General features: G+C 35.3%; 1 protein-coding gene across 1 annotated transcript in view; it reads left to right on the top strand.

The window, feature by feature from the left end:
- ROBO2 (roundabout guidance receptor 2) overlaps window positions 1-27466 on the top strand; it is a 574540-nt gene extending 547074 nt beyond the window's left edge. Inside the window, exons 24-28 of the mRNA XM_029214217.1 lie at window positions 3259-3464; window positions 14848-15021; window positions 21251-21523; window positions 23319-23519; window positions 25289-27466. Coding sequence (XP_029070050.1) covers window positions 3259-3464; window positions 14848-15021; window positions 21251-21523; window positions 23319-23519; window positions 25289-25290 — 856 coding nt within the window. The 3' untranslated portion in view covers window positions 25291-27466. The remainder of the gene's footprint in view (window positions 1-3258; window positions 3465-14847; window positions 15022-21250; window positions 21524-23318; window positions 23520-25288) is intronic.
- The last annotated feature ends 302 nt before the right edge of the window (window positions 27467-27768 follow it).

Below are 27768 nucleotides of genomic sequence, written 5' to 3' on the forward strand. Positions count from 1 at the left end.
ACATAGGTTCTTTTTTTAGAACCAGAGGTTCTTGAACATTTTCTCAATCATCAGATGTTTTTCCAAAGGTCAAAGACATTTTACTGGTAAACAGTATTATTTTGCATCAGTCTTCTTTATAGAATACAACTATTGAAGTTGAAGCCAGCTGCTTTAAGAGCCAGAGGATTTCTTTCAAGTTAATTAAATGAAGCCCTGCATATTAGTCCTTTAAAGCACAGATTCTAGCTTGGAGGTTCTCAACGCTGCCTGTGTTTTGGAATCATCTGGATAACCTGGATGCATAGGCCCAACCCCAGATATTCTGATTGCTTGGTCTGGGATTTGACTAGGGTCAGCCAAGGCTGGACCACTGCCACTGCCACTCCTTACTAGCTGTATGACAATGGGCAACTCGCTTAACACTTCTGTGCTTCAGTCCCCCATTTGTAAAATGATAATGGTAGTAGGAATTGACTCATCTACAAAGTGAGAGGGCAGTCCCCCAAGACCACCCTCACTTCTGACACTATGTACAAGTTTGGAGAGTCCCCAAGACTACCCCCAGGTTCAAGAATCGCTAGAAGGAGCCACAGAACTCACTGAAAGCTATTATACTTGAAGTTATAGCTTATTATAGTGAAAAGATACAGATTCAAATCAGCCAAGAGAAGAAATGCGTGGGAGAAAGGCTAGGAAATTCCGAAGACGGATCTTCCATTTGTCCTCTCCCAGTGGAGTAGTGAAAAGCACAATTTCTCAGCAATGCAGTGTGACGATATGGGTCAACCAGGGAAACTCACATGAGCCTTGAGTTTCGGAGTCTTTACTGGGGGTCTGTCACATAGATGTGGTTGACTATTGCATGGCTGACCAGGGTCTATGGCCCCTGCAGAAGGTGAGCTGATATCCTGTGACTCGAAGTTCCCTCCATAAATCATATAGTTAAGACTTTCTGGAGGAGCCTCTGGCCTCCAAGTAAAGACATTTTATCAGACAGGATGTTCTAGAGCTTAGAGATTACCTCTCAGGAGTACAAGGCAAAAGTCTAACTTCTCTTTGGGCAAGGTCAAATTCTTTATTTCACACCATTGTTTCTGGGAGAATTAAATGAGTTTACACTTGTATAGTACTTAGTAAATTATCTAGCCACGTTATAGCTGTTATTATTCAGAGGGCTTGGGTTTTCACCTGAGTTGTTTATTGCTGTCTTTCCACTCTTAGAGCCCCACTTAGTGAGTGCTCTATAGACACTTGCTGAATGAGTGAACAAACTAGTTCTCGTCCACCTGCCCCAAGTACCCACAGAACACACCCTGCTTCTCTCTCTGAGTATGCTTCTGTTAATCCAGCAGTCCTCCAGAATGCCATGCTGATGGCCCGTGTAGGAGGTATGAGTCTTCATGTGCTCGCACAGGACCTTGCCCTACTAGGATGGCAGTGCCAGCCCATCTGGGCCGCACATCGACATCACAGGAGGAGTATTTAAAAATGATAATTCCAGGCTTCACCTCCAGGGATTCTGTTCCTATTGACACATGAAGTGCAGAACACAGTGCCTGTTACTAGAAGATACTTAAAAATGTTACGTACCCTTTTCCTGTTCATCTCCTAATTCTCCTGAATTCAAGGAATACACTTTCACCACTCAGTGTGTCTTGGTTCCATCAAGAGGTGTCAGCAGTTCTGTAGGACTAGAGTGTTGGTCTGTTCGGTCCTTCTCAGGACCAAAGTGAAAATTATTAGACAAGAATGGCTCATGTATATAAATATCACTTTATATTCTCTTACTCATGACTTGACTCACTCCATCCCTGCTTCACAAACAGAATTTGAGGTTACACTTAGAGCAAGATGTTGCCATCAACACTCAAGATTTTCTGTGAAAGCATTAGTTAGGAAATGACTTCCTGACCTTCCAATGAATGAGCTGTGATGAATGCCAGATAATAAATGGGACCTCAAATGCCTTATCTATTAAATTAAAAATGTGGGCCTGATGATATTGAGGGAGCTTCCAGAACTAATATCTTAGGTTTTTTTAACATTAAAAGGTCTAGAATCTTGTTAATATTGGAGTTGGTTACAGGTCCAAGAATGCAGTTGGGAGAAGAATATTAAACAAATTCTGGAAAAATGAAATATTTTCCCCATAAATGCAAATATTAAAGAAAATCTTGTATCTTTAATTCAAAAACTAACCATAAAAATGCATAAATTGCCCTTAAATCCAGTGGTCTTTTAAGTATTTTGTATCAAGGCAAAAAAAAAAAAAAAAAGAAAAATGTGTCCAAACATGCTATATTCCCTCTATAATGACAGTAACAAATAACAGACTTACTTTCCTTCAGCATTTTATGGTTTAGAAAAAACTCCTAAGTAGTCACGAAACGAGCTGACTGGACTCTAGTGTCCAGCTCTGCATTTTACTAGCCATGCTATTTGAAACTTAAGTCACTTAAATTTGAACCTCCCTTTAAAAAATTCTGAAAGAGAGGTGATAATACCAGTTCTGTCTACTTCCCAAGGTTGCAATTAGAGTTATTCATTCATTGCAACTGGTTTATTTGGCAAACCTACTGTTCTAAACACAGAGTGCTGAGATGAATCTTTTCTGCCTTTGAGGTGTTTAAGACTTTGGTGGCTAAGACAGATGCAAAAATATTAGCTAGAGCAAAAAGTAGCCATTCCTCCCCAGTTTAACCTAAACTCGTTAAAGTGGAAACAATCACCCAGCCTGATTCCTGGGGGATCGTGCAGGAGGAAAGCCTCGTAAGGCAGCGAATGGGCCATGGTTGGAGGGAGAAGGTGTTGGTATTAGATTTTCATGTGACATCTTTTCTTCATAAGGGCCAGCAGGTGACGTGGGTTACACAGGCTGAGTAGAACTTTGACACAAAACTGGGAATGTAATTGTATTCTTTTTGGACCCAAAAAAAAATCAGCTTTAAATAGATAGGTGTGATGAATATTCCTATTCTCCTTTGGGTGATTTATTTGCACAAAAATGCTGGGTCTGTACTCTTTTTCCTCTGTGTATCGTCCCGTAAATACCCATAGAAGAGTGTAATAGTCTATACTGTTGTTACTGTTTTGGCAAGTCATGTATACGTAGACCATTGTCTCTGCTGAAATGTAAGAAAGCATAGTAAGCTCCAGAATTAGTTAAAGGAAAGCAAGAAAACAAAATTAGTTACCGCAGCAGCCTGTTTCATTCTAATTACAATTTTGTGGAACGCTAACCAGTACTTTTTTTTTCCCTTCCCTTGTGAATCCTAGGCATGTTCAAAGCAATAACCAACCTCCGCAGCCCCCGGTTCCACCATTAGGTTACGTGTCCGGAGCTTTGATTTCCGATTTGGAAACAGATGTTCCAGATGATGATGCTGATGATGAAGAGGAAGCTTTAGAAATCCCCAGGCCCCTGAGAGCACTAGAACAGACGCCCGGATCCAGTACGGACAATCTAGACAGCTCTGTGACAGGTAATGGAACTGATTTAATAGGAATAGGTGACCCATTTGTAATATTAAAATGCATCGAAAGTCAAATACTTTCTTATGTAAGATTTATTCCACTCCATCTATTTCTTTAACGTTTTTAATATGTTAATATTAAACACAAAATTCAAAAAGGATTTGGAAATACTTTCGCTTTGCTGCAAAAATGATAAGAAAATTTCATGAATTTTAAAAAGCTTTAAAGACATGAAAGAAAACTCAGTTATATCCAGGGCTTTCATGAGAAGTTCACTCTACTGGGGAAACAAGTCTATTACATAAAAAACCTTGACTTTTAAAAATGATATATTTTGTATATCAGGAGCAACATACAAAGTGAATGCAATCTTAAAACGCTTCTTGATATTTCACTCCGTAAAATCATTCGCTGGTGAAAATAAGCAACTCTTCAGAATAAGGCTAAGGTTGCACAAGGTATTATTTTTAGAGTGGAGAAAATGTATAGCGAGATAAACTATACATTTATGCATTTCATATTGTTGATCCAATAACTGCTTCTCTCCCAAGAAATAGTTATTTTTGCTGTTTACCCCTTTGACTTCCTCTGGCCTCCTTCACCAAGTGAAAGGCTGCAACTGGTATCCTCCTAGGATGATCCCAGGATTGCCACCTATTTCCAAGGATTTAAATTTAGCAAATTGTATTTAAAAAAACTTAAATCCTAATGTGTACACAGTGACTGTGGAGAAAAGTAAAAATTCAGTCTTTCTATTCAAGTAGGTATCCGTTCTTTGATACACACACGCAAATGCCTCTTACGTGACTATAAAGATATAAGTGCTACAAATGTGTTGCCCATGCATGTCCTATCCTTGAGTCTTCTCTGTATACCACCCATTTCTATATTTACTTTCATGACACTCTTCATTCTAGGAGTGCATTTTACCACAGTCCCATTTAATTCATTTTTCCTCCAACGGCTTCTTAATTTGCACACATTTCACACTGTGTGTTATAGTTCAAAAACACTGATGGAAATTCCTTTATGAAAGTGATGGAAAAGCATGAGTACCTACATGTTTCCTCTGCACGACTTCCTGAATTACACAATGTCATGCACAAGCCTACACTTTTCAGGTTTTCTTTTTACCTGGGGGCTGTCTGCATGCCGAGCTAATTAAGATTTAAGAAGTGCAGATAAACTGCTGTGATTTGAAATCCAGATCCGACTGAAGGTGGCAGAGCAAAAGTTTAAATCTTTGAATGCAGAGAGCTAACTTATTACTGCACTATTATGTTAAGCCCCTTTGCCTGAATTTCTAGCATAATCTTCTTCAGGGTAAAATCCGCATAGTTTTGCATGTCTCACAGCTGATACTGAACTCTTTTCTATTAGGAATGCAGTAAAAATTGCAATGATAAAAGTCAGCCACAGCCTATGTAGTTCTTTTCTTAAATATTATAATGTCAAAGATGATAAATATACCTATAAATCAGGAGAAGGCCATTTTGAACTTTTACATGCTCACCTGTTAATAACATGTTTCACTGTTAATATGACTGCAGTTAAAGACAATCTGAATTTCCCCTTGTAGCTGGTATAATGTTCACTCCAAATGAAGCTTTTATTGGTAAGAAAAAGTCTGTTTTCCTACTTAAATTCGGTGCTTAATTACTGCCATATATAAAAACCTCAAGGTGTTTAGGTATGCATTCCACAATGAATTTATCCTATGAATAATATCTCTCCTTAGTTAGTAAAAGAAGTTGCACTCTATACCAAAGTAGCCAAGCAGGAAACTTTTTTCTTTTTTTTTGTTTTTTTGGGGGATTTACAATAACTTTGTGGGGAAGGTATGATCAAAGATTTAATTTGCTTTCTAGGGTGTAAGTGTAACTTAAAGTAAATAAAAGTTAAAAATAAAAGTAAATATAGTTTTTCAGAAAAAAGGATGTGTGTGTAGGGAGTGTGTGTACAGAAGAGTGTGTGTGTCTGAAAGTATAGCCTGGGTTTGTGATTATGTGTAAGGTGTGTGTGTGTGAGTGTACGTAGGAGTATGTATATGAGCATACATAGGATGTTGAGTGTAGTAGAGCATGTGTGCATGTGTGTATGTGTACCTGGGGGTGGCCCTGAGATGCATGTGTGTACGGATCAAACGCTACAGAAACCAACATGCTAATGAATATTGCTCTAACGTGTTTATGTTTTCTTCAGACACTCAAGGCTAGTTTAATGGTGCTAAATGAGGTAGGCAATAAAACAGAGGCTATTTCCATTGGCTTTGTATGTTTTTAAGATGGTAAGTGCCCACGGAGAGGATTCTGATTTTTCCTCAAATTACCTTGAATTCTAAACTTGTGTGTGGTGTGAGTAAATTAGTCATCACTTTCATCTGAATTCTCTATTTTCATTTTCATGAAACTAATGACCATTTTTTTATGAAATAGAACTAACAGTTACGTACCAGTCCTTGAAACTCTAAAGCCAACCAGAACGAAAGCCCAGCGATAGCACAAAGATGGGCTAATAAGACTGTATATAAAATTATTTAGAATTTTACTTCTGAAATATGTTGCATTCCAACAGCTGCCACATTAAGGAATATCAGCAGTTAACAAGGTACAGAGACTATTTTTGTAAAGGAATAAATATATTATTTTCAAATGTTTTCGGAACAACTAAGTAATTTATGAGGGCCTTTAAATTTTTTGAAATAATGCTTCATGAATGGAAAAGGCCAAGAAGAGAGGAAAATATCGGTAATTCTATAACCCATAATCTCAGTGTCTTAGCCTGGTTGGGTAGTTATAACAAAATATCATAGACTAGGTGGCTTAAACAACAAACAGTGGAAAGCTGACAAGTCCACGATCAAGGTGTGGGCAGATTGGGTTTCTGGTGAGAGCCCTCTTCTTGGCTTACAGGAAGCCATCTTCTCACTGTGTCTTCACATGGCAGAGAAGGAGGCAAGCTCTCTGATCTCTTTTTATAAGGTCCCTAATCCCACCTTCATGACCTCACCCTCATGACCTCATCTAAACCTAATTACCTCCCAAAAGCTCCACCTCAAAATACCATAACATTACGGGTTAGAGCTTCAGCATATGAATTTTAGGGGGACGTCCATAACATTCAGGCATGGAAAATGTATTTGAAAATCTGTTATTTATTGATTTCCACAACAAATATTTATTCAAAGTCTATTCCTTCCAGCCACTTGGCTAGGAATTTAGATTTGGTAATAATAGTAATAATAATAACAACAACTTACACATATATAGCCCTTAGTACACCCAAGGCACTCTTCTAAACAGTTGCCTGTTTTTTTGTATGAGTGGCTTAGTGAGCTAAGAATGCTTCTTACATTTTTAAAGGGTTGTAAGAAAACAAGAAACAAACAAAAAGAAAAAATAAATGACAGACAGCAAAGCCTAAAATATTTAGTATATGCCACTTTGCAGGAGAAGTTTGCTGATCCCTGTTCTAAGGTTTTAACATGTATTAACTCATTTAATTGTCACAACGCTATTTTTATTCTCATTTTATAGATAAGGAAATTGAGGCACAGAGGGGTTTAAAGACTTTCTTTAAGATCACCCACCTGATAAGTGGCAGAAGAATGTTCAAAATCAATCAGCCTTACTCCAAAGACCAGTTATCATGATCCCTGCTCTGGAAACGCTCAACCGTTTTCTCATCTTTGGATTTAGCATATTTAAGAGGAAAATGATTTCCTGGTCTGTTCTTCTCTCTCCCTTTCTGTGTGTGTGCATGTATACATATATGAATAAATATATATTTATACAAATAGAACACATTATTTTATCTCTGGAAACATTCATTTTTACCCCTTATACACTTAATCAAGATCAAAAATATTAAATTTTTAGATGTAACTTTTATTATTTGTTTTTCTCATATTTCATTCTATATTCAGTTATAATGACTCATGCCAACAAAATTCAACTCTCATCGGGAGTCACATTTTTATAATTTTATTTTAATTTATACTTACAGTTTAAACCTACTTGGTTGTAATAAAGTACAAAAAGTGTTCTGATTACAGCACATCACACTCTTTTTTGTCTAGAAAGTAAACACACAGGATTGTTTCAGTCTTCAGGAATATGCTTGTAATATTTCTTTCTAAATGCCAAACCCATCACTTTTGGGTAACAGGTTGGGGGAAACCTTTAATACTTTTTTCTTTGACTTCCATGGTGGGAGTCAAGGGTGAGTGTTTCCTGTATTTAATGACTCCAGCACAGGAAAGAAAAAAAAAAACAGAAGGCAATAGGAGAGAGGGCAGGAGAAGAATGTCCTGAACATGGAGTCAAGGTTCTAACTGCCTCGGTGAGCACAAAAAGTAACACTAAGAGTGAGTGCTGTTAAATGAAACAAAAGTTTCCTTGACTGCTGAGCCCCACGTAAATACCCTGGTTGAAAGGAAATAGGGGCTCTATATTTTCTGTATTTTATGTCTTTGGAGGTTTTTGCTGGAAGTCCCAAAGCAGATCATTTTGAAAACAGTAAAACCTGGCAGCCACACCACCTTACTTGACCACACAGCTTTTAGAGAATTGGCCACTTAAAAGCATGACCTGATTCCTTGCTTTTGTTGCAAAAATTTAAGGAAAATGTTTTTGTAATAAGGAAATTTCAGAGGTAATGCTAAAAATCACTAAATAATTTTCTTAGACATTCTCCACAGCTCTGAATTATTTAAAAAGAAATTAAATACACACTTCAAAATTTAACAGATAAACGTGGAATATTATATATTCAATTTTTATCTGAGTAGAACAAATTAGCAGGTGTCATAGGTCGCCAAGGAAGAGATTTTTTAATTTCTTATTTTGCTTTCCCTTTTATATTACACATTCCTTTCTCTCTGAGGAATGTAGGTGAATTGTTGTGCATTCAATATGTTTGAGTGAAAGAACTTCTAAATATTAGAAATGTTTTTCTACATCTAGGCAGAGGTCAGTATTTGGATTGATTTGTCCAAAGACACTTAGAGCTGAAGATTTTATTTAACAGATAGACAGATTGCACTTAATAGGAAGAGCTCCTGGACTAAATATTGGCTGAGAAAATGGGGGACAGCCAGGTTTTGTATCTCATAAAGATGGTAATGCAACAATTAGCAGGGTCATATTATAAAGCATACACTTTACTCTAGCTTAATGGGTCTAAGGATGAGCATCTATCAGCAAGGAAGGATTTAGCATAAAACAACATGTAAATGAATTGATGACTGATCATAAATTAATTTTAGTGCTGACGACATAATGGAGATACAGCAAGATGCCACTTTATCATGGTATTTTACTGCTCAGTACCATTTTGCAACAGCTTAATGTCCTATCTGCAGTTCTTCCTTAACAGCTTGAATACATTTGAGATTTTTTTGGCCTTTCAGCAATTTTTAAACCTGAGAAATTTGGAAAGATGGAAGATGCAAACACAAATAAATCTGGCTATGTTACACAAATTCATTTTTCATTAAATGTTTAAATATGTATTGATTATGTTTGTGTCTATAACATGTCAAATTGGCATGGATTGCTTATAATTTGTGAAGAAACTCTACCTTCGCAGTTTTACCTAGTTTTGGTTTCAACTTTCGTGGTTATGTTTACATTTATGAAAGAAAGCCAGTTATCACAAAAATGTCTTACTTTCTAATTGATAAATCACTGTTTTTCTTTTCTTATAATCATTGTCTTTTTTTGGTAATAGTTTACATAAATCTTCAGATAATCTTTGATGTTTAAATATAAAGAAAAAGAAAGAATGGTAGCCACAGAGAGGTGAAATCAGTAATCATTAAATAAATTTTAACAATTTTACACTATGGAAGAAATTTAATGTATGTTATATACTTTTTTACTCATGGTGTATTGCCAATTTTCCTTAAAAATATTTCCCGCAAGTGTAGCCATTCCATATATCATAAGTACTCCATATCTCAAATAGAGAGAATGGGTTGTCAAACATAAAGACAGAGAAGCAAAGAGGGAAAGAAAATTTTTTTCCTTCTGTTTGTTTCCTTCTTGCCTTCCATTTTGAAGGCAAACTCAGCTATATTAAGCTGAGGGCACTTGCCCCTCTTTAGTTTGTGGTGATGAGGTTTCCTATTGCCCATTATGGGCAAATCATTATGGCACACATCTCTTCAACTCTGAAGTCATCTATCTAGTTTCTTTCCTCTTACAGAGAGTGGTGAAAAAAGAATATCTTTTTATATTGACCAACCCACTTGAAGCCATGTCATTCATCCATGCTACCCTCTCTTCCCAGGGAAGGGAAAAAAGCATCAGAGAAAACTTCGTGAATAACTGGAATTTCTGAGTAATAGTAAGGAGCATTAATGATTGAGATAAACTCAGAGCAAAGACCCAAAGGCCGGAAAATAGTTGATTTGTTTAGGAATTGGCAAATCTGTATGTGGAAATCCTCATATGAAGGACTAGTTACATCACTGCTTTCCCCATTGTCCAAGTAATCAACAAGAGTTGACTGACCTTATATTCCTTATTTAATAAATGTTCTGGGAGTTATTTTGAGTATGTTCTTTCTGTAACTAAAGTAAGGCCATTGCTAGGAAATTACACATGGAATAGAATCCCATGCAGAATTTATACTGATTAATGAAAATATCGAAGGCATTTAATTCATTATGCCAATGTTCATTGAATTTTTACTGGGAAATGTCCCTGTACATGAGGTATTAAAATGAATAATAAATAGTTCCTAATCTCCAGAATTCCACTGTCTGGAAGAGAAAACATATATGCAACAAACACTAGTTTGTAGAGATATGATATGCTACCGTATGCATACTATTTGAAAAACACAAGAGGTAGAGAAATTGATTCTCTCTAAGACAGGGTTGAAGACGAAGTGGAGTCAGGGTGATAAAAGAGATGATATTGATTTGGACTTTGAAGTTAGGCACTGGGCAATACAGTTAGTAACAATCTAGAGGTGTGTCAAAGGAATGAGAGGCAATGGGACTGAACTGGCTATTAGAGGGAATGGGACTGGAAAGGCAGGCTGGGCTAGATACTGAAGAATCTCAAATACCTCAGTCAGTGTTTAAATGTATTGGCAAACTAGGTAAGGCTTTGAATGGAAAGACAGAATTATGTGATAAATGTCCCAGAAAAAGTGATTCATATGACAAGGAGGAAGATAGAAGGAACCAGAAGGAAATCGGTTAGGAGGAGCTTAGGAACGAAACTGGAGATGTAGAAAAGGAGATGCTTGTTTGGAGAGTGAGTTTCAAATAGCTGGCACAGATTTATTTGTAGATTTCAGCAGACATGTAGAAATACAGAAAACAGGACATAGAAGGGACCAAAACTGAGCTTTCCCATGTTTCCAAAGTATCCTCAGTTCTAGGGTTTCATATTCTTTTGTGATCACTGGCTGAATCACTTTGATTTTTTCTTATCTACTGTAGCATTATATTGCAAAGCTGATTGCATCATTTCTCCTTTCATATTGGGCTGCTGGTCCTCGACTTGTGATTATTAACTCAGAAATGGTTCTCTCAGAGGAGGCTCAGTTGCTGGTGTTATCTTGGCTTCCTTGCAGGGACCTGTGTCAAGGGAATTTGTTTGGAAAGTAAAAAGTGTATCTCCATGCTTTTGGCAAATAGAATCAAAACTCTTTCTTTTTCTGCTACACTTAACACCCTTTTAACTTCTCTGATCCTTCTAACCCCTCCAGTGTCTGTTTTCTCTGTCTTGAAAGTGCATAAACCCGTGTTATTGAATCCTGGCACCTGAACTAAAAGTACAAACACTTTATCATGGCAACACTTCTAACTCTACTGCTGTCTCTTAAATATTGGAGTAAAGGGGGAAGAAAATCTATGGCACTTAACTTTAGTCTCTTTGATGTGAATATGTGTTTGTTTTATTTTGGAATATTAAATTAGCTTCCTATAAATACTTTGTGCCTCTCTTTTTAAAAATTTGGGATAAGCAACACTTGGTATTTTTATTGTGTAATACCCTAATGGTACAACAACCTAAATAAATACTGTAATGTTAATTGTTTTAAGTAATAGATCGTCTCAGTGTGCTTTGGTCTAAGAAAAAAAGGATAAAAGTGTAAATGACTTGCTAAAAATTAAGAATAAGCATTTTTTCTCAATAGCATCATATTTTGCAGCTCTTTACACATAAAGCTGTGATTCTTTCCCTCTGTTGCCATGTTGCACTTTGCAGAAAAATCCATGTTAATGTCAGTGGTATTCTTTATAATGATTAATTTTCTAAAATAAAGATTAGTATTAAAGAGAAAACTGGCGATCTTAAAGTAATTGAAAAACAAAGAAATCATACTAAGCTTTGAAAAAATAGAACTTTTCAAAAATAAATATTTTGTTATATTCTATTTGCTCTGGTATTATTTATACATTTTTGATTATTAGCGTTTGTTATTTCTTGAGTAATTACATTTTTATTTTAAATTCTTGAAATAATTCTAGCCCTTCTTCAGTATGCGAGTGTAGATTTCATGACAATTATCACTAGTCTGCATTAAATTCAAAATATATTCACACTATTTGTTCAACTGAGTTCTTGATAAGTTGACTTTAAACACACTATAATTTATTTCAGTAAAAATGTTTTTCTCTGAAGTCTAGGCCTTAAAATATACATAGCAATTCTCTTTTAGAAAATAATAGTGTAACAATTTAAACAAGGTAAGAACGGAATCATACAGAGCATGTTTTGTTCATGTGTTGAAAACAGATACATGTCTTAAATGAGCTTAATTCTTCTGCACTAGAAATGTTTAAAACATGGATGATGCTTGCACATGGCTAAAGAAGTCTTGATGAAACCCGATTTACCTCAAGGAAGAGTGAGGAGTGAAGGCTTTTGTTCATTAGTATAGTTATGTACAAGCAGATGAGCGATCCAATATATACAACTCACTAGACGACTACATTTGTTTTTAGGTTCAATGGTAAATGGATGGGGCTCTGCATCTGATGAGGACCGTAACTTTTCTGGTCATAGATCTAGTGTAGGTAGCTCCTCAGATGGCTCCATCTTTGCCAGCGGCAGTTTTGCACAAGCACTGGTGGCAGCAGCAGATAAAGCTGGTTTTAGGCTGGATGGAACCAGCCTTACAAGAACAGGTTGGTAGACTGAGTCAACACTCTTTGCATGAGAGAATCTTGTCCTTGGACACTGAGCTATTTATCTTCTCTTCTTTCTCCTCAGTGAGTCTGACTGCAGGGTTTTCTTTAATATGCATGAACACAGTTTGGATGCTCAGTTATCAGACAGAACTCTCTTCTGATGCCCCCTTTGCAGAGCCAAGAATAGGCTCCTACTCACCACCTTCCATCCTTTGTTCCCCTTTCCCTTCATGGTTCCGCTGATTAATTGGAATATGCTTCCTTCTTATACTACAGCAAAGCTGCAACTCAGATTGCCATTAAATTTTCAATAACTCACACTTTGCAAAATTCTCACACAATCAATAATGTACCCAGTGATTAAAATTATTCAGCTTTTATCTCCATTACTTTCCTTTGCCCCATTTCTTTCTGCAAATGCATTTTCTGGGAAGGTTTTCTCAGCATGGGGTGAATGGGTCTGAAGCTGTCAGTCTAACAATTCAAATGGCTGATGGTCTTATTAGTTGTTTGGCTGTTAAGATTTTAATCCAATAATTTATTATTTGATTTAAAGGATGCTAATTAAAAATACACCCACTGCATTTGCAAGTTAGATAAAATGATGACTACTTGTATGTTGCTCTTTATCACAATCTAATTTTGGTTTCTGAAATTAATAAATAATAATAATATAAAAGACCAAATATGTAATTTTTCACATTTCTGATCATTAACTCAAAAATAAATGTGGGATTCACTCTATTCATAGATCAGTAATTTTGTAATCATTTGTTTTACTGAACAAAATAACTTTGGCATGATCCTGTTACATGACTATGTGTACTTCTTAAATGCACATAGAAGAAACTTCTGATATATGAATTAAACTGAGTTGCCTTACAAAACAAACTAATGAAACTCTAAATGCATTTTTGAAATCTTAATAGTATTCAAACAGTAGAAAATAAATGACTTTGACCCTTCACTAAACTCTCAAGTTATAAAAATGAGCCTTGGAAGCTTTCTTTGAATTATACCATCATATAATGTTATACTATTTCTTTTGAGTACGCACTAGTTATCTTCAAAGTAAAGAAGATTTTCCAAGCATTGCAGAGGTTTATTTTTCATATAGCATCTGAACTAAAATATGTTGTAATATAATGGTTATTTGAATTTTCTTGCTTTCTAAGGCATAAGTCAGAAACTTTATGTTGCCTGAGTGCTTTTTGTGGCATAGCTATAAGCAGAACAGTGAGAAAGTGCAAGGAAACTAATAAATTAGAAGGCACACGTACATTTCTTGCATGTATGCTAATAGCTAATAAAGTATTAAGCAATATCATGTCACATTGACTTAAAATGTAACTATATACAGTAATTTTGAATGAAATGAAAACATGCAATAGAGAATAAATACATGTACATAAACCAACCCTCTCATACCATAATAAACGTGTTATTAAAATTGTAAGATGTTGAAAATTTATTAGCTTACCTTTTGCCAGAATATATTTCCCTGTATATGTACACTAAACTACAAGAAAAGGACATAACACATTTCATTTTTCAATGAGAATTTGGAGTCTGCTCAGATACAATACTATTCATCAGAAAACACCTATTGCACTTTGGATATACAAGGTGATTTTAACCTGCTCTCTATCCTATACTATACACTAATGTTATTGAGTTTCTGCTAAGAGAGGTAGAATTCATCATGTATGTGTATGGGTGGTAAGGTCAATTAAATATATGTATCTGAGCAGACCTTTCATGTAAAATTTCAAATGTAATTACTACAGGACATTTTTCTGTGCTCAAAGAGAGTTTGTAAGATTCCAAGGGTGAAATTTGATTAAACAGATAAGACAGTACATAATTCACTTTAGAAATAGCTTCTTTAATTTTAAGGAGCAAAAGCTGCATGAATTTGCCTATATCTATGAAAATATTACTAAGATTGTCAAGGTTAAATAAAAATATAATCAAGGAATATTGAGTTTTTGGTTAGTGGTTTTGTTTCATATTCGCTTGTTTAAATTTTTTCAGTGGGTAGTATGTTGTTTATAAAAATCGGACAAACTAAATGCAACAGGGCATGTTTTTTTTCTATGGAGATGCACCAGTATTTTGTATCTTCAAATGTCATCTCCAGGCAGGTTTAGAGGCTAGTCTTAGAGCAGAAATACAAGACAGAATCAAGGTCTCATAATAACATTCTCTATACCTCATTCCCTTTGTTTACTTTTTAGGCAAAGCCTTTACCTCCTCTCAAAGACCTCGACCAACCAGCCCATTTTCTACTGACAGTAACACCAGTGCAGCCATGAGTCAAAGTCAGAGGCCTCGGCCCACTAAAAAACACAAGGGAGGGAGAGTGGACCCACAACCAGCATTGCCTCACCGAAGGGAAGGAATGACAGATGGTAGGTTTGTTTCCTTCTCTCGTCTTCTAACTGAAAAAACATGCTCTGTGCAATCATTAACTTAGATTAAAGAAGCTATGGTAGATTAGGCATTGCCTTGTTATATAACCAGGCTGAACACCTGGCAATGTGGTCTTGTTTCAATAAAACACCCTCTTTTTTTTTTTTAACAATCTGTAATTATTTCTACATTATCCAGCCCCAAGAAATACAGGCCATACTGCTTTGCAATGTTGATTTTTCTGCTGTTCTGGCATTTTTCCATTAGTGCTTTTTAGTGGACATTCCTTTTTAAGATTAAGGAAGAAAACGTAAGTAGCACTGCAGTTGCCATGTTGTTGGATCATTTTTGAAATTGAATTAAGATATCTTAGATGGTATTTCACTTTAAAAAAAGACCGTGTAGTGATTTCCAATTTAGTAATTTTTTAGTTTCATTAATTCCAGGGCTAAAAATATGCTATAGGTCATCTGGTTGATGGATCAGTAAACTTTTTCTGAAAAGTCCAGATAGAAAATATCTTTGGCTTTAGCGAGCCAAACAGTGTCTGTCAAGACTACTCAACACCACTCAATTGTCGTGTCTGTGAAGCTATAGAAAAAATGTACATGAATGGGTGTGACTGATTTCTCATAAAACTTTATTGACAAAACAGGCAATGGCTTAATTTGGCCCATGGGCCATAGCTTGCTGATTTATTTCAATTCCTTTATTTATGTATAGCATCCAGTCTTTGAGTATTTGCTTAAATACTGCTAGTTTCAGGAAACAAAATATTACTGGACGATATCCTTGTTCAATAATGAGTAGTTCATCAGCTCTATATTCAACTTAATTCTCATATGTTTAAATATAGGAATAAAAGTATTTATCCCGAAGTTTTATCCTCGGGAATATGTAAGATAATATACGTAAAAAGCCCAGTATAATGTCAGACCCAAAGGTAAATTTCTTCCCCCTTCTCTGTACTGTCTCCTGAAAGCACACACACTTTTTCCTGAGATAGCACTACAAAACATCAAAAAGATGAACCTAGCCAAGCTGCACATTAGAACCATCTGGGAACTCTTAAAGTATACCCTGGAGATTCTGATTTAATTGTTCCGGGGTGAAAACCAGTCACGAGTATTTTTAAAGCTCCATGGGAGAATCTAACGTGCAGTCAGCTTTGAGAAGCTATAACTGAGTTCTGCACACTCATCTCAGTCTCTTAGATTTATCATTACAGGACAGAATGAGGCTTAGTTGGAAAAGAAGTATTTGTTCTTTATTGGTTTGGGGGTAGGTCCTTAGCTGGCAGCCACCGTTGTGCTTTCTCTTGTCATTTTATAATGCTAAGAAGATTTTAAAAGCCAAAATAACTTGGTCTAAAAGCCTTCAGGTTTACTTATCTTCCCTGCTTACTTTGTCCCCATTGGAAAGTGTTTCTATGGAGTGCAAGGGTAAGGGTACAATCAAGATTTTGATTCTCTATAAGTGGATATCCTGTGGTGAGCAAAAATGCTTATTACCTCCTTTCTGCCCCAGATGATCTAAAGATTAGTTGAGCACTTGAAGCGTTCATCTTGTTCCCTCTAAATAAAAAGGACTACTCTCACTGATATTCTAGTTACAAATCTCAGCATTAATAATTTTGTGTAATTTTCCTGATATGAATGTCATGGAGAGAGGAAAAAATCCAGGGACAATATGGGTTTTCTGTGGCTTTTCCAAAATGTTTGAAGATCGTGTCCAGAATCTGTGGAAGATATAAAATATAAATCAGCAAAATAGAGAGCTCTTTTCTTCCTTCCTAAAACACTTTCCTTGCAAGCTTTCTTCAGGATGTCTAGTTAAAACAAGCTACCTCCTAGCTTAAGGCATGATCAATATGTTACTTATATTTCTAAAAAGCAAATAGGTTCCTAACATTTCAAATTTACTGGCATTCCAAAAAAGGTTATGGATTAGGTGCTATTAGTAGATACATTTTGGAAGTGGTGATATTGCAAAGCAAATTTTGGCTCACATATCTTTCCAAGTGTTTGATCCAAAGACATTTTAGTTATGATACAGGGACATTTATTTTGGATAGCACTCTACAGATTATCCTTAAGGATTTTGTTATTTTACCACAGATGTATATGTCGTAGCTTTTGTATGGTATGAATCCATGCATCAGTAATAAATTTATAATATTTGTGTATAAAATCAAACTGTTCTTTTGAGGAAGGTTGCCATTTAGTAGCACTTAATGTGTAGACATTTTACCGTAAAATTTTTGCATTATAGATTTTAGAACAGTGTTTTATGAGTACATTAATCGGAGTAATTATTGCTAGCTGCTATACCAAACAGCTTCTATCCCCTCAGTGCCTTAGCACATTAAGCGTTTATTTCTCATGGACACAGTGATTTATAAAAGTCAGGTGACTCTCCTCTAAGTTGTAGTGTAAGGGTGTATGCTTCTTAAATATTGAGACACCATTATTTCCAAGATGGGACCCTGATGGTTTCTGAGTGAGGGGAAGACAGAACGTAGGTGATTATTTGAGAGGTTCTATGGCTAGTCCTGAAAGTGGTACATGCCTCCTTCATTGGCAAGAACTCTGTCACATGGCATCAAACTAACTACTGGAGTGGGAAAGTAATCTTCCCTTGTGGCCAATAGAGGAATTGGGAGTGGTAAGCAACCTCAGTCTCTGTCTCAAAGACTACGCAAAAACTCACATACATGTTAAGGAATGTTCTTCTCCCTTGGATAAAGTCTCACCTAAACAGACATTGTTCAGTTCAAATCATCTATTGCGTTTGCATAAGCCAAAGAATATCCTTTAAAGCAAATACATTGACCAATGCTAAACAAAGGAGGCAGAGAGGTAGTTCTCTATCTGTCAGCCTTTTTTCCCATCTCCTTCCAGCCTGTCCTCCCCTCACCCTACTGTCTATTCAGAGAAGGGGCTCTTTTCCAGCTCTACCATGGACTAGCTTTGACCATTGAGCAAATTTATTTATTCATTAATCTATTCATTCAAGTATTTAAGCTCATACCAAATGACAGGCACAATGGGAACCATACAGACAAAATTCCCTGCCCTCCTGTAGCTTACATCTAGTGAGAGAAGATAGATAAAGACCAACATAAATATATAAGTGAAAAATAAAAGCATACAAGACGGTTGTAAGTGTCATGGAGAAAAAAAAAAAAAACATAGGAAGGAAGTTGAGAAATATAGAAGTGGGAGAAGTTTTAAACTAGATTGCTCAGGGAAGGACTTACCAAGATGACGACATTTGAGAAAAGACTGGAAGATTACAAGGGAAAGAGCAATGATGATATCTGAGGAAAAGTCATTCCAGGAAATGAGAACAGCAAGTGGAATCCTGAAATATTTGATAAAAAGGAAGAGGAGCAGTGTGACTGAAGCAGAGAGAGCAACAAAATAGACTGTGAAGTCAGACAAGTAAGTGAGGACCAGCGTTCTGTAGGACCTTTAAGTCTCTATAAGGACATTGGCTCTTTACTTTGAGTGGGAAACCACTGATGGTATGTACATGTGTGTGTGTGTGCGTGTGTGTGTGCATGTGTGTGTGTTTAAGGCAGAGGAGTAACAGGATTTTCCTTATATTTTTATTAAAAAACAAGTCATTCTATATGTTAGGTTGAGATAGACTGAACGTGCTTCTATGTGGAATCACAGAAACCACATGGGAAATTGTGGAAGTAATGTAGGGAATAGATGCTAAAGGTTCATGTCAAGCTAGAATCAGTGGAAGCAATGAGAAATGTTGAATTCTGAGTATAGTTTGGAGGCAGAGCCCACAGGGTTTGTTGATGAAATTAATAAAGGCTGTAAAGCAGGGAAGCCAAAAATTACTCCAAAGTTATGGCCAACTTGTAGTAATTGAGATGAGGAACACTAGAGAGGAAGTATAGTTTGTGGAGGAAGATCTAGAGCTCGGATTTCATGTGTGAACTTTGAGATACTTTCTAAACATCAAAGCTGAACTCTCCAGGATGGATTTAGTTAGATGAGTCTGGAGTTCATGGAAGGAGAGACCCAGGCTGGAGGTACTTAATTCCTTTATGCCTTTTTTTCTTACCTAAAAAAAGAGTATAATAATGGCACATATATCATTGAACTGTTGTGTGCCTGACAATAGCAAATCCTCAGTAGGCCAGCCAGAGACTCTTTAGTGAATTGATTTAGTTGAAATGAATCAACAGAGAAACGAATGATAAATTTAATTTAAGTAAACATATTTGATTACATACTTTTATTTTTTCCACAGCCATTCTTAATCTCATCTTTTTTCCAATTTGTTTATTTCAATGTGCTTTCAATGTTCTTTCTTCTTAGACTATACAAACTCCAAGGATATTACTTAATTACGTAGCCATATAATTTCAGGTTAAATTAAATAGTAATCAGAATTTTAGCTAGCATAAGCAGATGCCATTTTGGCCATTTGAAAAATTAAGCTGCTCTGATGGAGAATAAAAATCAGTGACAAGATATGTTATTTTAGAAGCAAATATAATAATTTCCCCCCAACTGGCAGTCTTAAGTCCAATTACCCAAATGAAATAATTAATTTACATTTATAATAATATGAACTGAAGGGAGTCAGTGTTGAATATAAAGAAAATACCAAACTCATTGGTGGATTATTCAACAAACAATCTTCTCAGTATTGGATTAGCTCTTCATTTTGGAAGAAATGTTCCAATTGCAACTTTATTCTCCCAGATAGAAAACCTGTTCCCTTCAATAATTAGTGATTCATAATCTAACGAGAGGACATACATAAGAACTGGGAATGTTGCTCCAATGTGGGAACTCCCGAAGCAGATACGGAGGAGATTTTCATTGTTGGTTCAATGGAGGGCAGTATTATTTTGTTCATAAAAGAGAGTATGAAGCTTCTTAATAAAGTCTTTAAAAGAAGCAACTTAGCCTTCCTTAAAGAAATTATGTTTTGTACACAAGAAATTTATACGTTCCCCTTTTAAATTTCATGAACAATATTATTAGAAACAAGTGCATCATTACTAAAATGGCCTGGGAAATAATTACCTATGTTATATACAGTATCCTCTATTAATGATATAAGTATGTATATTGTCCACGATATTTGATCTTTGTGAACAAATAACATAATTACTGATACTTTAAGGATGAACAAAGCAGTTTGCAACAGCATTAGAAAAATGAGAAGAAAATAATCCAAAAGAATGTTAGAATGTTTAGAAGATTTCAAAATCTTCCATAAAGTAATTTCAGGACTAGTATAATAGTATAAATTAGACAAAAGAACTATAATACTTAAAGAAATATGAAAGAAGGGACTATGATTTCACAACTAAAGACATTCAGAATATAAAAGTATCATGGAATGAAAAGCTAGTAAAAGAAAAATGAAAAATTAGCTGAGTATTTGGACTTTTAATTTTTTCATATCTGATATTTAATGTAAAGAGCTTTTATGAAAAATTATCTATTCCATTGCATCTCAAATTTTCATGATGCTTTGTCTACTCTAGCACCATGAAGCATATTCTATCTAAATTCTGAACATTGGTTATTACTTATTAAAATTAATACATTGGAAGATTATAATATATTAGTTGTAACTCATTAGCTAACTCATGAAACGAACAGCCAGAATTGGTTGTCAGGCAGAATGTTAACTGCATTTAATAAATGTTAGCTTAACCCTTTGACTGTTGCTAAATGTGCCACGCACACGGATAAGAGCATATGCTGTATATGATAACGGCATACAGCTCTTAATTTCCCAAGGGCAACATTTCCTATGGAGATTGGCAGGGCAGCTTTCATTATTCCCAGGGCCTTTTATTAACACAGCTGCTAGGATTTCTATTCATTTTGTGTCTTGGTATTTCTACTTTGGGGAGGTGGCAGTGGACAATGGATTAAAGATGGAGAAACCATAAACTGCTCTTTACACCTTGAACATCAGCCTCAATGTGCAATTGAAAACACTCTCTATGTACAATAGTTGGATAAAGCCAGTTGATTTTATTTCAAAGACACTGTGATCAAAAGATAGCAAAGAGATCAATAATGTGCATTTTAGATATAAATAACTGACCTTTTCCTCCCCCAAATTCATTTCGCATAGGTGATACCTGTAGGAGGGCAAGGGTTTTTTCTTCATCTTGAATTAAAACCTGTACTTTTCATTACATTTTAGTCCATTCTAAACATTATTCAAAATTTTTAGATCTTCCACCACCACCAGATCCCCCTCCCGGTCAGGGTTTAAGGCAGCAAATAGGCCTGAGCCAGCATGCTGGTAACGTGGAAAACTCAACAGAGAGAAAAGGAAGCTCTCTGGAGAGACAGCAAGCATCCAACTTAGAAGACACAAAGAGCTCTTTGGATTGTCCAGCTAAAACATCCCTAGAGTGGCAGCGACAAACCCAGGAATGGATAAACTCCACAGAACGCCAAGAAGACATACGGAAAGCCCTCCACAAACAAGGTGTTGGACCAGGTGTGTTCTGCACAGTCCCAAGAAAGTGTGGACTTTTACATTTTTTTTTTCTACCAGGTATCTTGGAAATGCCAGTTGTTTAAGGGCATCTGAAATGCGTTTGCTTTGAATCACTAATTGAAGTTGGAATTCTGCAGCAGAGATGTCAGGTGTAAAGAGCACATCCCTTAAGCCTGAGTCAGTTCAGTGAGGGTTGTTCCTCAAGTTTACCTCTGCATAGGGTCTTTGAGCTCAAGAGACCTCCAGGCTTCATCTGCAGAGCTCAAGAGACCATTTGATTTTTTTTGTTTCCTTTGCCTTTTAATGTTTGTATTGAGTACTTTTAGACCACTAAATTTCATCTTTAGTGTCAGTTGAATCTCTGTCTTCAACCGTTTGTTCATTTTGACTGAAGTAGCTAGTCATTTTGAGAGAAATTGCTTCAGTCAAATAGGTAAATTAATGGAAATAACAAAGTTGCAAATAAATAGGCAATTACAGAATTCTCATATTAGAAAAGGTTAAACTGGAGCCTGCACTTGCTCCAACGGATTAAATTTAGTTGATAACACTTCAATGTGAAATGTTTTTGTTTTATAACTCAAATTTCCTGGAAATGTCACAAAATAAGTTTCATGGTTTGTGGTTGGATTTTTTTTGGCAGGGGGATGTTGACCCACTTATAGAAATGGATTTTCTAGAACATCTCTTCTTATGTCAGGATTCATTGAGTATTAAAACATACACACACACACACACACACACACAAACACACACACACACAATTGAAAGGGTTTCCTTACACATTCTTTTATTCATTCGGACTTTTCTGGATATGTCCTCTACTCATGCATTTTCAATAATTATATTTTGTCACAACTTGGTGCTTAAGGTTTAAGAAGATACAGTTATAAAAAAGCCAAAAGATGATAATATTAGTATCTAGATTTAGTGGAACATTTAGGATGCTTACAGGTGTGAGAGAAAAATCACGTGACCCTTGTCATTAAAGACTATCTAAAAAGAGAAATACTAAATTCAGTCAGTATTTTTTTCAGTCATCTAATCGCAGTAATAATAACCCATACCTAGAAAGAAAGAAAAAACAGAGAGGTGGAGAGAAAGAGAGGGGGGGAGAAAAGAAAGAAGAAAGAAAGCAAAAAAAGACAGAAAGAAAAAAGTTATTTCAGTGTTAAGTATTTAGTAATGCACATCATGAATTATTTTTAGAGAGATGGTACATAAAAAGAATATGGACATTATTAAAATGAATGAGTTTCTCTTTTTCTTTTAAGGAAATACACATCTTTTCAAATAATGTATTTCTATCCAAAGAAGCAATAGAAATTTTAAAAGCTGAGTTTATTACACTGATATATACTTCTTTATCTAAGTTGAATGAGAAAATGTTTCCATAATTTAAACTAAAACACAAACCATGTTCCTTCCTTCTTAATGAAAAAAGTAAATTGCAGCCTCTTTGAACCCAGAAATTATTCTCAGAAATGCTTTAGTTAAACAATATGGTTATTGTATGCAAATATCTTTTAAACTGAGTTTAAATTTTGCAAATAATATATAACATTAGATACTTATTCCAAGATCTCTTTTAATTTAATCCTGCCTCAGTTTCTATTGTAGGAAATGTTGCTTGCACATAGAAATTCCTTTACTATTTGGGCCTTATTAAACTCTTATTTTTAATTTTACTGAAGAATGGAATCATAAAATAGCCTAGCTTGAGCTTAGTATTTAAAGTTAAGTTTGTTTTGCCTCCACATTGTTGTTCAACTCAACCTTTTGTTTCTTTTTTCAGAGGAGACCTTGGTGCCCTACAGCAAGCCCAGTTTCCCATCTCCAGGGGGTCACAGCTCATCAGGAACGGCTTCTTCTAAGGGATCCACTGGACCTAGGAAAGCCGAGGCATTGAGGGGAAGCCACCAGCGCAATGCCAGCGACCTTCTTGACATAGGATATATGGGCTCAAATAGTCAAGGACAGTTTACAGGTGAATTATGTAAGTGCTTTAGGACGTTTAAAAGGCTATGGTGATTCAGAAAGACGACTGGGTTAATAACGTAAGGCAGAAAAGTTTTCCTTGACCCTCTTAGGATCTCTGACTGGGTCTGAAAACCAAACTGATGAGATAGATTAACAGGAAAAAAGCATACAAATTTTATTGAATTTTTACATGAACATGGAGCCTTCACAAGAGAATGAAGACTCAAAGTGACCAGAGCAGGAAGCTTTTCAATCCTTTAGACAAAGAAACAATAAATGCGTTTAAATTTGGTAAGACAGAGAGGTTTGGGCTAGGGGTAGTAAATGGTGAAGAGGCAACTGAGAAGATAAGGATTAGTTTAACAAGGTTTGTTTGTACAGATTTCTCAGCCCCCAATTCCCCATCTCTGGTGACAAGACTATCTTCCTCCTGGTACCACAGGGTGGATACCTGTCATATAGGAGTTTTTATGATCCTTCAGGGACAGATGAGGTGGGAGAGGTCACAGTGACCTCTCTGTTTCTGCTGGGTTTTTTTCCAAACTCCCTCACCTTAAGGTATTCAATATGCCAAGGTACCATATTTTGGCGTAGCACGTCCTGAACCCCTACAATGACATTGCCACAATAAACAAATTTCAAAATTATAGAAAGCTTGCTTTACTATGAGAAAAACAATCATGATTTTGAGTAGGTTTGGTTATAATAAAGACCATTGCTATTTACATCAGTCAAATAAACATTTTTCTCTTTCGTTTGAATTATTCTGTGCAAAAATTGCATAATTTAGGCAATTAATTTTAATACTTAGAAATTAATTAAATATAGTTCTTGTAGTTTTCTTTGCCTTTTCTTTCTTATTTAATAAGGAAATGTTGGCTCTTTGGTAGTTTTAAAGAACCTCCTTGGGAATTCCTCATTCCTTAGTTGCTCTTCATTTATTTATTTTTTTTATATTTAGGCAGTCAACCTTGAAAGGTTGATCTTTGATTTTAGTTAATTTTAATACTTGAATTATAATAACATATAAATAAATTTCTCTTTTGATAAAGAGCTGTCATTGGTAGTTAATATAACTAAACTACTTTCCAAGTATAAAATACTAGAGAAAAGTAGGATGTCACAGTATGTCACACACAGTAAAAAACATTGAACTCTGTGTTAATTTCATCATGAAAGTGACCAATTTCACTATCCAATGTCAGAATTATACTTGCTGAATATTTTCAACTGCTTCCGTGAATTCAGTTTATCTGAAGGAATAGCCCTGAATTCCAATCTTGTCAACTTTTACTGGTTATATGAGAAGAGAAAGTAAACTACCTTCTTAATTTCTCTACTTCCTTATCTAAAATATGGTATTACTCTTATGCTCACATCACAGACTGGGGGATGCCATGAGATAATGAAAGTGAAAGTACTTTCAAAACTGTAAATTTCTTTATTAATGGAAGTTATCATTACTGTTGTCCATTAATAATCTGATTAAGATACGCTTATAATTTTTCATTTGATTCAGGACTACTTGGATTTTTCTTTATTATATTGGAGTAATTATACACTCATAAGAAGTGCAAAAATGATCTACTCAGATTTTGTCTCCAAATTTTACAGTGTTTTTTTTCTTTCACTTTCCATAAGTATAATTTTTTAAATTCACAACCTCACAAAATCCAAGATGTTATCTTCATCTATTATCTGTTTGCTTTGCTTTTTGTTACGCTATCAAGATAAAGAATACTTTAAATGTAAACTTATTTCTGATTTTTTTAAATCTCTTTATAGAGTAACTGAGAGGAGACATGCAAAGCTGCTCTGAAGGACCATCAGGTCTGAACTCATGGAAGTGATGACACTAAACAGTGCAATGAACAATTTCTATTTATGTACTATTAAAAGAACTGTAAATGCAATGTAAAGACACACAGCCACACATATCCCACAGATATTTTACTTGTGTTCTTCTCTTAAGTACACCACCCACCTTAACTCTTTCTTGTCAGGAGTATATAAAAAAAGAAAGAAAACAAAGCTCGCCCTCCAGGAAGAAAAGGATTTTCCTCTGTATATAATTTCTTTCGTGCATTGCTATGCAAGCTCACTCTTTTTAGCTCTGTTCATATTATTGTCTGTTCTTATTGGTCTGTTGTACTATATGTGAATTAATAGGCTGTGGTGCCATATATTAACTTTTAATTGTGTAACTTTTATGTTTAAATTTTGCACTGCAATTTTATTTGGTGATAAGCACAAATCTCTACTCCTCGTGACATGAAGAAAAAGACTGAATGTGAAGGGAGTTTCTGTACTGTAAGCTAGGTTGGATAATGCTGGTTGTAACCAATCACGTGAGGGGGTTTTCAGTTGGGGTGTAGAAATAGGAAAGATGCAAAGGAACAGTGGTGTTGGCGAAGTCTTCTTGGAACATCAGCGACTGAGTCAATAAAAGAAAAGCAGAAAGGTGGCTTTTACTATTGACAAAAGCAGGGGTCAAAAGAAGGAAGTTGAAGTCTTAAGACTGAATAGGCATTAAAAAATACAGGTAGCAATGATGTACTAAACTTGCTTAAAAAAAGAGAAATTAAAGTTATATTTAGAATCAGCTTTACCTGTCATTGTAATTGACCCATCTGAGAACTACAACAAGCAAGAGGAAATTAAGGTGTTTCACAACAGCTGTATTTATATTACAGTTTTTTTAAAAAAGCATTTTCTGAATTACCATAACTAATCTCTCCAACTCATTAAGTCGGAATATAATATGAAGTTCCCCAAGGAAACAAACAAAATGAACTCTAGAGTATCTAGCAAATAGTTAAAGAAGCAATTTATTATTAGGACATACTCGAGCTGCTTCCAAATACAAAAACTCTATTGCAATATCTTGTTTCATCTTTTTAATACATGTACAGTACACACTAGAGGATAGAGCTGCATCACTTAAATTCATGATTTTTTAAAAATAATGCAGTCTATTTACAATTTTGTGTTTTATTTGATTAAGAAGTGAAGTTATGCCACCAAATATATAGCCAAATTGTAAGTGCTTAAAAAGCAGTGCTCAGAGTATGTTCAGTTCACAGTAAGTAGAGTTATTGGAATAAATATTTTATGGTACATTCTCAAAAATTGGCTACCAACTAAAATATGTTTGACCCATTTTGAATGAGTAAATCGAAAAGAAAAATTCTAAAGAAGAAAAATGCATGTTTATACACTTTTTAAATAAACCAAACCTCGTAAGTGGACATTAATAACAGTGTCCTGCCTCATTTGTTTACACGACTTTGAGAACAAGAAGTTCCTGAACATCAGTCAGGTATCGTCCAAATGAATATGACTTTGAAATATATGTTAGCTACTGTACATGTATAGTCAATCAGTCAAGTAGAAGAGAACTTTCCTGAATTTCCCAAACTTTCCTGAAATTCCTACTTGTGACATTTTTCCATGTGCTGCCTACACAATTGTAAATTCTATCTCTAGTTATACTTTCTCATGTTTTTCCTATGATGTGTTCAGTAGTTGGTACTATGAAAAATATTCAATGTAATGATTAGAATCAGTTCTAAAATATGGGGCCAGTTTGAATGACAGTTCATACTCCATGCATTATTGGCTCAGTCACCAATTGTGTGTCATATTGTTATAGCAAAGGAAGGACATAGTTAAATGTTTCCATCTTTTTTATTCCCCAAGACTGCATCAACACAGGCAAGAGTAGAGGAACATAATGTTCTTTATGGGACCAACATCTTCTTGGTCCCATGTAGTTCATTTCTTCATAGAAGAGAAAAAAAACTCTGAGACCCACTTACTCATCCCTTTATCAACTTTCCACCATCAGTGCCTGAATCTTAATGCAGTTTGATTTCTCTGGGACAGAGAGACTGGGGAGGATGAGAAGTTTCTGTGAAGAATGAATACATACTTATTCACAGCTCTAAGATGTGAGGAATTTAATTCTTTATTTATACAGTTCCCTACTTCACCTCTTTCTATTTAAAAGCAAAGTTTTGTTTGTTTTTCTTTCCTCTTTATGCTCCTCTATAACCCAGTTTAGCCTAAAACTTTAATTCATTATACATATTACACATAAACTTTTACCCCTGGTAATTGGCAGGTGTATGTGACTAATAAACTAAGACTTCAAAAACAGAGTATGTGTATGCAGGTGGCTCCTGGAGTAATGCAGGGCGGAGCGTCGTACCTTTTTGATTGTCTTCAGTGCATAAAAATAAACTGTTTTGGTTAGATTATATCAG

The sequence above is a fragment of the Monodon monoceros genome, unplaced genomic scaffold (genome assembly GCF_005190385.1).
Source record: "Monodon monoceros isolate NGI ecotype Baffin Bay Population unplaced genomic scaffold, NGI_Narwhal_1 Super_Scaffold_11, whole genome shotgun sequence".
Lineage (NCBI taxonomy): Eukaryota > Metazoa > Chordata > Mammalia > Artiodactyla > Monodontidae > Monodon > Monodon monoceros.